This window comes from Triturus cristatus, chromosome 10, assembly GCF_964204655.1.
Source record: "Triturus cristatus chromosome 10, aTriCri1.1, whole genome shotgun sequence".
Classification (NCBI taxonomy): domain Eukaryota; kingdom Metazoa; phylum Chordata; class Amphibia; order Caudata; family Salamandridae; genus Triturus; species Triturus cristatus.
This window is the reverse complement of record NC_140593.1, coordinates 768,860,206-768,873,146: the sequence shown is the minus strand read 5'-3', so window position 1 is coordinate 768,873,146 and position 12,941 is coordinate 768,860,206. Positions and strand designations below refer to the sequence as shown.

At 44.8% G+C, this 12,941-nt stretch overlaps 1 protein-coding gene across 2 annotated transcripts in view; it reads right to left on the bottom strand.

The window, feature by feature from the left end:
• The window catches only part of EMP2 (epithelial membrane protein 2), a 114,752-nt gene that overhangs the window by 35,796 nt on the left and 66,015 nt on the right, over positions 1–12,941 (bottom strand). For both annotated transcript variants that reach the window (XM_085628302.1, XM_085628304.1), the window contains 2 exons: positions 9,044–9,159; positions 8,628–8,727 (listed from right to left, as the gene is read on the bottom strand). In XM_085628302.1, the coding sequence (XP_085484428.1) occupies positions 8,628–8,727; positions 9,044–9,121 (178 nt within the window). In that variant the 5' untranslated portion in view covers positions 9,122–9,159. The remainder of the gene's footprint in view (positions 1–8,627; positions 8,728–9,043; positions 9,160–12,941) is intronic.

Here is a 12,941-nt window from a genome sequence, read left to right as displayed (position 1 = left end):
AAGCAAAGCTGACCCTCAAGTGGACCCACAGGCCGGAGGCAAGGAGTCGCGAGGGGACCTCAGGCAGCTTCACAAGGCAACAGCTAGCAGGGTACAGTGTGTGAAGAGGCCAGAGCCCTTTGTGGGAAAGGTGCACTGGGGTCAGGGCTACAGATAGCCCAATGCACAGAATTGTTGCATAACAACAAGCATGTGCTGCTGCAAATGAACTCAGTGCACAGGGGTACAGTTTATGCGGTCCCCACGAGGGATACTGGCCTCAAACTCCGTGAGAGGGCAGGTCGACCTCAGAGACCTTCAGAAACCCACCTCCTGTGTTGCTGGAGCATTCGTTGTCTGCAGGAGCTCAGGATTAGCAGGCAAGTCAGATGCGTTACGGTGCCTGCATTGCAGAGGAGTGACTCCTTCACTGCATGGGAGATACTTTGGTTGTCTTTGGAGGTCCACAGGGCCCTGCATGGAGCCAGTATGGATCACGGACACTGGTGAGACTGGGGACGGCAAGGGAAGACGAAGTCGAGCCCAAGGGAGGTCCAGCGATCCAGCGTGTCCAGACAGTCAAAGTGTAGTGGTTACTTCTTGCAGAATCTTGTCCACGTACAGTCTAATGTCCTGTAACCAGGTAACCCATTTTATACCCACGGGAGAGGGTTGGACAGATTCAGGGGACCCTCCTAGCAGAGGGGCAGGACAGAGGGGTGGCTACACCCATACATATCCTTTGTCCAGTTTCGCGCCAGAACAGGAGCAAATGGCTCCCAGAACGGGTTTGAGCTGGACTATGCACAGGGACACCAAGTGTGCCCCTCGTGCAGACCTTCTGGCACTGAGACAGTGCACCCAACCAGCGCCATTACACTAAATCCTGTCTGGGAGGTAGTCACACCTCCCTGTGACAGGATACCTATTGTCCAGCCTTCCTTTGCTCGTGCTTGGCTCAGCAGCAGGAGGGCAGACTTGTCTCTGTGGCTGGCAGCATCCATTTTGTGCTGTAAGGCTTGAGAAAGCTGGTACTGGTAGAGTTAGATACCCCCAGAACCTCGGTTCTGAGGGGAGGAACCATACCTCCCACACCAGCTACTGGTATGGAGGTATGATTCCAAGGTGTTTGACACCAAACACAAGATACTTTGTTGCAGTCGTTTTTGAGATAGCATTTACTGTGAGGTTATAATGCACCTCTACCTATATGTCTGACAGTATCACGTACAACCCTGGAGAATGGTTTCCGTAGGCTGCAGAGGGGCCTTGCTAATGCAGGAGCACCCTCTCATGAAGAACACAGCACCCTGCCTTCAGGATTGTTAAGGCCTGCTATAGGGGTGATGGATAAGGTTATAAGTGCAGTGATATATATAGATATAGTGAACCTATATCTAAAGTAAGTGGTGCAAGCACCAGCTTATACAGGCTGCAGTAGCATACCTGAGGTTCCATTTTGCATGGCCTCTCATGGATGGCATAATACATGCTTCAGCCCATGGGAGGCCTCTGGGGTACCTATGACATGGATACATCGTGTACCATATACTAGGGACTTATAAGGGTACCCCAGTATCCAATCTGGAGATGTGCCAAGTACATACATTGCAATTTAAGGGAGAAAGCAGATAGGCTGGGGTCCTGAATAGCAGGATCCTAGCCAGACTAGTCAAAATCCAGCAAAACACCAGGAATAAAGTGGGGGTAACCATGCAGTCAGATCCTACCTTCCTACATACACAATAGGACTCGACTTTGAGAAGATCCTATAAGTTCTCTGGTTGGGGCGTGGGATAATGGGATTCAAAAGTCAAACTCCAGCAGACTTACATTGATGCCAGTGATGCTGGGCATTACCACTCCTTGTTACTCAGATTAACATTTTATCTAATGGTACTCCAATTCTTTGTGGTTTAAGCCCAAGGTGTCACTTGTTGGATGTAGTATTTTTGTTCCAACTGCACTGGTCCCAATTAGGCTTGGGTGGTGAACACCACTCTGTTCATGGAGTTTTTCACACTCCATAGAGCACGTAGAGTTCGCGGAGGGGCATTTTTGACCCCGCTTGCGCACGTTACGTGGCGAGCATGAGTGAGGAAAATCCAACACTAGACCATTTCCCAGCGAGATTTCTCAATGCAGTCGGTCGCGGATGGCCGCTACTGCTCGCACTGAGAAATCCTCTGTTTGCGATGAGGAAGCTGCTGCTCCAGTAGAACATCTACTCAAGCAGCAGAAAGAAGCAACACCCTTTTACACTGCACATGGGGACGTTCGCACCGATTTTCCAGTGCAGGACAAATAACCAGCAATCAAAATCTGCGCGAACGGCGTGACCCTATGCACTCCGCCGTTGCAGAACTCCACATAGCGTGACATAGTTTTTTTGTCACTTCCACGGAACTCACCAAACTCCGCCCAGGCCTAATCCCAATACAGTGTATTAACCTGTATCCCCTAAATATGCTATCAACAACCTCTATTAATACTTTAATCTATGTACAAAAATTGGAAGTAACTGCTTGAACCAATGTATTATTCTTAGATTCTCTTCAACTTTCATGCACTATGAAGTCTGATGCACAACTATTTCTAAGCTCCCCAAGCTTTTCCCATACTGGCCAAACTTATCCAAACCCTTTCAACTATACACCCAAATGGCACCGATTAACCATATGAAAATCTGAAACAGTCTGTGACCTTATCAAGGATACAAAGCACCATATAAATGATAGTTACAGAGTAGTGTGTTATTCAACCGCCCACAAAAAGGGTTAGGCCTTAGAAGAGCTGTAGCAAGGACTATATAGATAATAAAACAATGAAATACAATTTTTTAGGGACAAACTTATGTTAATAATACACATTGGTACTGCTCTTAGCGGACAACCAAAATTATTATGTCAAACACCTTGAATACAGTGTAGGAAGATGGAATCTGACTGCATGGTTACCTCCACTGTTTTCCTGGTGTTTTGCTGGCTTTTGACTAGTCTGACTGGAATCCTGCTAATCAGGACCCCAGTTTATCTGCTTTCTCCCTAAATTGGTTGTGCATGTACTTTAGATTGGATACTGGGGTACCCTTATCAGTCCCTAGTATATAGTACACCATGTACCCAGGGCATAGGTACCCCAGAGGCCTCCCAGGGGCTGCAGCATGTATTATGCCACCCCAGAATGACCATTCAAAATTACACTACAGGTCTTCTACTGCAGCCTGTGTAAGGTGGTGCATGCCCCCCTTACTTAGATATAGGTTACCTATATATATTCTAAATCACTGCACATATAAACCTATCAGTCACCCCTATGGCAAGCCTTATCAATCCTGAAGGTAGGGTGCTGGGTTTTATGTGAGAGGGTGCCCCTGCATGAGCAGAGCCCCTCTGCAGCCTTCAGAACCTATTTTCCGGGGTTGTTTGTGATGTAGCCAACCATATATATTTAAGTGCATTATAACCTCACGGTAAATACTAACTTTAAAACGGCTGCTTAGAAAAATGTCGTGTTTGGTGTCAAACACCTTGGAATCATACTTCCCCACCAGTAACTGGCGGGAAGGTATGATTCCACCCTTCTAGAGGGACTTATGTGAAACACCGGTACACCCGGTACCAGCTTACTCGACCTGGGCATCACAAAATGGATGCTGCGAGCCACAGACACGAGTCTGCCCTCCTGCTTCTGAGCTGAGCTCGAGCAGGGGAAGGCTTGACAATAGGTTTCCTATCACAGGGAGGTGTGACCACCTCCCAGACAGGATTTAGTGTATTGGGGCTGGGTGGGTGCACTCTGAGAGTGTTTGAAAGTCTGCACTGGGGGCGCATTTGGTGTCCATGTGCATAGACCAGTTCAAACCGGTTGCAGGAGCCATTTGCTCCTGCTCTGGCGCGAAACTGGACAAAGGACATGGGTGTAGCCACCCATCTGTCCTGACCCTCCCATAGGTGGGTCCCCAGAGTTTGTCCAACCCCTTCCTTGGGTATAAAGTAGGAACCCTGACTATAAGACTTTAGATTTCGCAGGAAGCATAGTAGAAATATCGGAGGAGATTCTAGAGGTATTTAGGGTTTTTTATGAGGAACTGTACTCAGCAGACCCTGACACTCAAACAGGAGGGGAGGATTTATATAGAGATCCTCTTGGGGAAACTGTGAAGGAAGAAGATCAGAGAATGCTAGAGGAGCCTATCTCAATGCAAGCGTTGATAGACGCTGTTGGTTCATTAGCTACAGGGAAAGCTGCTGCCCCGATAGGCTTCCATTAGAACTATATAAACTTTTATTGCCAGAAATACAATCAGACATGCTAGCTGTTTTTCGGGAGGCACAACAGGGCGCTGCCCCTGCATCTTGGGATGAAGCCAGTATCATTATCTTTCTTAAAAAAGATAAATCTCCCACACTGCCAGGGTCGTTTAGACCGATCTTGCTTATAAATTGCGATGGGAAAATCTATGCAGAGATATTAGCATCACAGCTTTCTCGTGTGATTACACCCCTAGTTTCGGTCTATCAACACGGATTCATACCAGGTGGAGGCACGGTCAATCATATAAGTAGAGTTACGACAATGCTAGATATCGCCAATACACGTAAATTGCCATGTGGGGTGATACTACTGGACACAGAAAAAGCGTTTGACCGTGTCTCCTGGGAATTTCTTTGGGCAACAATGAGGTGGTAGGGGTTTGGTGCTGGGTTTATTCAGTTAATTAAAACAATGTACAGATCACCAAAAGCGCGAGTGTGTGCGCTAGGGTTAGAATCGAACCCTGTGTCTATACTAAGAGGTACCCGGCAGGGTTGCCCCTGCTCTCCCCTGCTATTCACGCTATATATTAACCCGTTCTTTAATCTATTGGAACAAAGGCTAAACACATCATTACTAGGTCCTAGGCAAGAACGGGTTAAAATATTTGCATATGCAGATGACATAGCGATAGTCTCACCGGATCCCCCATCACGTTGCTGGAGACCGAACAACTTGCATCAATTTTTGGGATGAGCTCCCGGTACAAACTAAACCTAGCAAAGACACAGGTTATATGCACCGATCAGGCACATTTTAATGACCCAAGAGTTGTGGAGGAGGCAATATATTTGGGAGTCCGCTTGAACGCATCCCTTGACACGATGGTCATGTCTAATTGGGAGCCTCTGCTCTGTAAGATCAAAAAAGATTTGGACAGGATGGTAGGTCTTCATTTATCAATGTTGGGAAGATGTAATGTTCTAAAAATGAACATCTTGCCAAAGGTTCTTTCTTTTTTTAGGGCAGTCCCACTTGAAATTTCAAGAAAGCAGATTCAGAGACTACAGTCTATCTGTAGTTGTTTTTTATGGGCACAGGGCAAACCTCGTCGAGCATGGAAATTTATGACCCTTCCGCGTGAACGAGGAGGTTAGGCAGTTCCTAACATCCAGTTGTATTACTGGGCTTGCCTATTGCAGTATGTGGGAATTGTATTGGTTGGGGCAAATGAGGAATATACAGAGGATACTCCTCATATTTTTCAGCTGTTACTAGGCTCTACGGTACAGAGAACTTTCTTTAAAATCCTCTAACCCAGCTACTATAAAAAAAAACGTTTTAAGGTGCTTCAGGCCGCCCATAAGGCCTGGCTCCAGATCAGGCGACATATGAAGATTGGTAGGATTAATTACTATACCCCTACGGATGGCACAACTTTATTGCCAGCTATTTTTTCGGATGGCATTATGAGCAGATGGAGAAGCAAAGGAATTCTGACTTTAGGGAACCTAGTTGACAGTAGTGATACCAGGACATATACTTCATTAATGGCTAATTATGATCTTCCCAAATCAGATTTTTTTAAATACCTACAGATTAGGGACTTTCTGAACAAAAGAGGGGATGCCTCACGCTTAGCACATAACAATAATCTATTAGAAGTTGTGAAGGGTCGGGGAAAAATTGGTAATATATATCATGCACTTACGGAAGTACAAAAGGATGATGTGGAGGCACAAAATGCTAAATGGAATGCTAGACTGCCTGTAGAGGGTAATATTTTGCAAGAATCTATTACATTAGCTGACAAACTTCTAATATCCTCCAATTTAAAAACAAAGCAGTACAAAACTATGTTTAACTTATACTATACGCCGGCGAACATTGCACGCTGGGGGAAGATAAATGAGGGTAAATGCACCAGGTGTGGGAAAGATCAGGCAGAAATAGTTCACATGTTTGCCACATGCCCTGATCTAAGATTATTGATTAATAGGATGCAGACTTTTTTAACGGAAGCCACGGGGGTACAGATTGAGATAACCCCAATAATTATGTTTATAGGGGTGCTAGAGTAGGATATGCATACACAGGGAATGTACAGATTTAGATATTTAATATATATTGCTGTTGCTGTGGCAAGATTATGTATAGCTTCTCTGTGGCGACAGAAGGAACCCCCTACGTTTGAGATGTGGAGAGGAAGACTATTCGCTATATGCAAACTAGAAACCAACCTATATGCTATTAAAGGGCTACAGAAGCATAGAATGGGCGCTAAAATTTGGGGGGCTTTAATTGAATTTATGACGCCCGCAATATAAGATCACAAGTAGACCCCGTGGGCTCGGAAGGGTATGCCTGGTGGTAAAAATCGCATACTCCCTCGGTTAATGTAGTCATAGGCTAGTTACAAGCCACTAGTTACTTTCTTTAGCTGGTCCTTTTTGATACTTGCCTATCCGCATTTAGAACTTAATTAATGTGTAAGGGGCTGAAATTCCCATGTGGGGGCCTATATATGTATCTTCTATTACAGATTATACAAATCTTATTTATCTTGTATATTCTTTTACTTGACTAATCTCTAGCTGGTGCTTTTCTGTCCTATGTTTGCTATATGTTGATGCTCTCTGTAAGTGTATACTGGCTTAATAAATTAACAAAATAAAATTAAAAAAATCTAGAACAACAACAACAACAAAAAACGACTTTAGATTTTACCTGGACTAAACTCAGCAAGCAGAAACAAGTACTTCGACGATCTACTCTGCGCTGGACGTAAAGGAGTTACTCCCCTGCAGCAGCAGGCACCTTAGCGCATCTGACCAGTTTGTACCTCCTGAGCTCCAGAGGACTCCCAAGATTTCTGAAACACAGGAGGTGGGTTTCCGAGTGTCCCTGAGGTTGATCTGACCTCTCAGCAATTCTGAGACCAGAATCCCTTGTGGGGACCGTGCAACACGAACCCCTGTGCACTCTGTACTTTTGCAGCAGTATATGCTTTTTGGTAATCCCTGAGGCTGTGCTTTGGGCTACGTGTAGTCCTGAACCTGAGCAGAATTTCCACAGAAGATTTCCGGCCTACACTCCACAAGTGTTCCGTGGGCTGGTATTTCGTGATTCAGCTCGAGGTTCCTTCGCGATCCCTGGTCCGTTGGCCTGTGGGTCCCTGTGAAGGTAAATTTGACTTTCCTTGGGCTTACCTGGTTGCTCCAGATGTGCCCTGACTCTCCATTACTTGGAGAGTCCCCAGGACCTTGCTGGTCCTCACCGTAACCTGCTTCCTCTGCCCGCGTGGGTTGCCGTTGCCAAGGCTTGTTGGTGTTCTATCCGGACACTGACCCCCCAGCATTCGACATCCTTCGTGGGACAGCTCACCTCCGGACTTTGGTCATCGTCGACATCTCCTGGTCCCCGTGGACGCAGAGTCAAGCATCCGATCTTCTCACCTGAAGCACCCGACATCGGTGGGCATTCGTCTACTGAGTCCCTGGTCACCCCGAAGTGACCCAGACTCTGTCCCCTCTGCTTTCAGGTTCTTCTCATCTCGGATCCAGGCTTGGATTCCACAAGACACTTTTCATCTTCCCGGCAGCAGCACTTCTTCGCATCACGCCATTGAAAACGACGAGGGTTTCCGACATCACTTGACCCCTATGCACCCAGCTCCTCTGGGATAGGTAACACGGGTACCTCGGTACTCACAAGGGTGCTGGCCTTAGAACCTTCTATGTTCCAAAGTATTTGCTTGAAGTCCTCTCCGAAGTGTCCTTAAACTGTAATTTTCCAACCGCGACTTTCCCATGGAGTTGTACGGAGTTCACGTCTGTGTTCTCACACTGCACCCGTCCTCCGTGGGTCCCCTGTGTCACTACTTTGGGTGGTTCCTTGGGGTTCCAGTGATTCTACGTGCTCTAGGCACTGTGTCTATCAAAGTCGTGTAGTATATGGTTCGGCCTCCCCCTGAGGCCCGCTGTGTATTGTGCTATTTACTATCATTCTATTGATTTAATATTGTGCGCTTTGTGCTCTAATCTCATAAAGAGGTTAGTAGAGAGTGTTTAGTAATAAATACATATATTTTATATATCTCTTGTGTGGTTCTCCTTTCATTTGGTCATTCAGGTGGTTCTGATCTGGTAAAACAAGCTGCTTTACATTCCTTCGAGACTTAGCCTGAAGGCTGCTCTCCACAGCTACCACTAGGATAGCTTTCTATAAAGGTTGTCTTTTTACCTAATCATCAATAAGGATTGTTTGGACTGGTACATGGTGCCCACTTTAATTAGTGGGCAGCATATACCAGGCCAACTTCTCACATGAAGAATTAAGTAGAGAACTATCTTATCAGGTTATAAACGAATGACTTCACCCTTGATACTTACCCTGAATGTTGTTTCCAATTTCTGTACAATTGGTGGTTGTTGAGACATTTAGACAGACTTGCCAGATATCTGTTGTAAAATCATTTCCGATCCACCATACCTGTAAAACAAGTGCACCCATTGTTTGTTAAAGACATATAAACATCATGGTATGACAGCTTCAGAACACGCGGATATTACTTGACATCTTTCAATATGCTGAACAACTGCCACAACTGAGGTGGAGCAAGTAGCATAGTAAAGGAATGTAAAACTTCAAGGAATGCAGCTGAATCAGAAAACAAACCTACAAATGTCAAGTACCTTTAAAAATAAAATTTTACACTTTCATATTTTCACACAACATTTTACAATAATATGATCAATTGGATTTAGCCAAAACTGTATGCGCATGCACCGGTGTCATCTGAACTCACATTTTGAATCGTGGAGATGAACAGCAGCACTGCAGCTGTTAGATGGAAGACGATGATGAACGCCAAAATAATCAACATCTTGTTAGTGTGCAAATCAGTCTATGATACAGTTGGATCTGCAAAACAAATTGAGCAAAATATTGTAAAAAAACCGGTTGCGTTTAATATTAAATCAATAATTTAACAAATGTATGTACGCCTAAAACAACACGTAGACATATTGATTTACATAGTGCGGTCAGCTTCACAAGGATATGGAAAATCAACCATTAGATAGCATTGCCTCAATTTGCCTAGACAAATACGTTGCGTACAAAATCCACAATTTTAATTGATTTCAAACCTAAAATGTAAGTTTAACCAATAACGTCTTATGCTTGTTGCCTTGATGGCCTGCCACTTGGCACTTCCGGTTACTTTGTTTTTGTGACGTTACATTTTTTTAATTCGTTATTCCAAACGGATATAAAAGCAAATTTGTATGCATTCACTTTTAGAAGAAATCTAAAATGCTCTTTCATGCCTCTTCATTAAACATATTGTACCACCCGATCGGGCTTGCAGCTAAAGTCTTCTTTTGAGTACATTTTATTTTTTTTAAACAATTTTATTAACATTTTGTGTATCATAACAGTACCTTGTAGTACAATAGTTGTTCAAGGTGCATATACAGAGCAGAAACCTTTTACATATATTTTCATGCTTTTTGTAGACAGCTGATGCTATTTCAACCTGGCTATTGAGATTAATAGGCAAACCATAACATCCTACAATCATCGTATGCAAAAGTATGTTTATTCACTGACGTCTGACCCAGACTCATCCTGCGGGGGCTCACAAATATTTCCCCTGTAGGCATTCCACTTCCCCCATATCCGTGTCCATTTTTTGGGACACCCCCGTGAGTGTATACTGACTTCTCTGCCACCATTGCTATGTCCATATCTTTGCACCACTGATTGAGGGTAGGGTTAGGTCTGGAACCCCAACGCTGCTTTTGAGTACATTTTTGACAAGTAAAGGAATATAACAAGCATGAAACGCATTTCCGCTGGAATCGGCAGAAATATCAAAGCAGTGTACTGATTCAAAACAATTATTGGTTGGTCAGAAAAATAAATAACCAAGTCGACCAATTCCAGTTGTAACACTGAAATAAATTCATATTCTAGCGAAAGTCATCTCGCATGTCCTTTAATGCAACTACATGACAGGAAGTGATGTCCCATAGCTTTGGTTCCCCCATGAAAAGCCACTAAGCAACCTTTATTGCTAACAATACTTAATATGGTGTTAGCGTGAATTTGTCTGTCCCCCCCAACCATTCCATCTGGTTGAATTAGCGCCAAGATACTCCTTGGAGTGGTAGCCGCGCTTTATAAGTACGCCTTTACATTACATTACATTACATTACATTACATATGGTCATCCAGAATAATACTAACTTTAAAAAATCAAAACCCATATCCGTTATAACAAGGGTTGCAAAGTAACCCAGAAGGGTTGACAGTTGCAACAGAGGGGGTAGCAGCTGTTAACCTTAAATGAGGTCCCTGCATTGTATTTGTGGGAGCGTGTGAGAAAGGAAGACGTTGTCTTGTGCTGTACTTGCAGTTCATGGCCTTCTTGCATTTGTTTTTTGTTGGAGTATCTGTGGAACATTTTTATGGGACTTGAGAATCTCAACTAATTTTCATACACAAGAAAAAAGAATTTCCCAGCATATGACAAATTCATTTATTTTGACAGAGGTCAAATAATCTGGCAGGCGCCTGGGAATTTACAGCTTGAAGCTAAAGCAATATTTGTTTCCAGAATCCACAAAGTCGTGCTTGCCAAGTGTCTTAACATTCATAAAACCTCGACTTGGAATGGATGCAGTGCCAACTAAACAGCTCAAACGTTTTCCAAAGGGTTGCGCCCACAAATGATACAGAAACAAAATAAAGAAAGTAAATGAAAAGTAGATATTGTCTTTATGCAGGCTAGGACTTAAATGAATGTGTGTGAGGCTGGATGACACTCTTCTGCACTCTACGATACTCCACTCCACTCTATGCGACTCTACGCCACTCCACTCTGTGTAAGTCCACTCTATGACACTCCACTCTACTTTTCTCGACTGCACTCTACACCGCAACACTCTATTCCCATACAGTCTACTCCCTTGACTCCATGACACTCCACTCGACTCTATGTAAGTCCACTCTATGACACTCTACTCTTCTCAACTCCACTCTACACCGCAACACTCTACTCCTATACACTCTACTCCCTTGACCCCATGACACTCTACTCCACACTACGATGTTCTACGCCACTCCACTCTACAACCCTCCATTCCATTCCACTCTATGCCACACCACTCTATGACCCTACAAAACTCTACTCTATGACACTCTACTCCACTTTGCGTCTGCCTCTCTACACTGCTCTACATTACTCTACTCCACTCTACAGCACTCTACCACACTGCACTTCACTTCACTCTACAACATTCCACTCTACACCCCTCCACAATACTCCACTCTACAATACTTTACTGTACGACACTCCACTGTACCCCACACCACTCTATGCCACTAAACTCCACTCCCCTCTATGCTGGTCTGGTCCACTTTACGCCACTCCACTTTACAACACGCTTCTCCGCTCTTCCCCCTTCCACTCTACACCCCTCCACTCTATGGCACTCTACAGGACACTACCCCATCTATACTGTAACTCTTTTATCCACTCTATGTCCCTCCACTCTACGTCCCTCACCTCTACCTCCCTCACCTCTACGTCCCTCACCTCTACGTCCCTCACCTCTATGTCCCTCACCTCTACGTCCCTCACCTCTACGTCCCTCACCTCTATGTCCCTCACCTCTATGTCCCTCACCTCCATGCTGCTCTAAGCCAATCCACTCTATGCTAGTCCAGATCCTCTACACCACTCCATGACACTCTAGGCCATTCCACAACACTCCACTCCATGCTAGTCCACGACCCTCTACACCACTCTATGACACTGTAGGCCATTTCATGACACTATGCCATTCTACTCCACTCTACACCAATGCACTCCACTCCAAGCGACTCTCCTCTAGGTCACTAACTTGTAGCCATGCTGAACAGAGGCCACGCTAGTGTACAACATGGCTAAAACACATTGCCAAAGCCACTAGCTCCTGCATTGGCGGGACCTACTGGCCTTGCCAATGTTTGTTATACACAGACATTAGAACAGTTAGGCAGTTACAAGTGCTTACTAGGTGACAAGGCTGGAGGGAGAAGTGTAAAGCAGGAAGCCATCCAGTGGCATAGCAAGGGAGCAGTGGCGAGTGCAAGGTAAGCTTGCTTTTTTTAATTTGTATTCTCCCTCATCGTCTGTCATCTCCCCTCCCCCTTGGTTGTTGTCGTCTGTGACCTCCAACCCCAGCTCTTACCTGCACTGGGAGCTACTGGGAAGCAAACCCTCCCTGCAGCCTTAAGTCATCTTTGGGGGATCACGGAGCAAGCAGAGCATGTGAGCATGTAAAGAACCCCTAAAAGTGAGAATGGAGAGCAGGCTTCATGCACCACCCATTTAACATACCCTGCAGGGGTACCACACAGAAGGTAACATTGCATTTACCACATGCATCTTCAACACTGCATTGGATGGATAAAGCACAGCCCAATAGCTCTCTGCAAGGTGTCTTTTGTAGCTGCTTCTCACTTGGCCTCTCTAATCTGCACCTCTACAAACACTAGGAGAGCAGTTCTTAATCTTTGGTCTCCAACGTTTACTCAGGTGGTCAACGACTGTTTAGAAAATTAACTGATATTAGCAGATTAATAGAGAACACACAAAATAAGCAAAACTAAAAATTTCAAAACCCTCTGTAAATGGATAGGCCTCTGAAATTGGA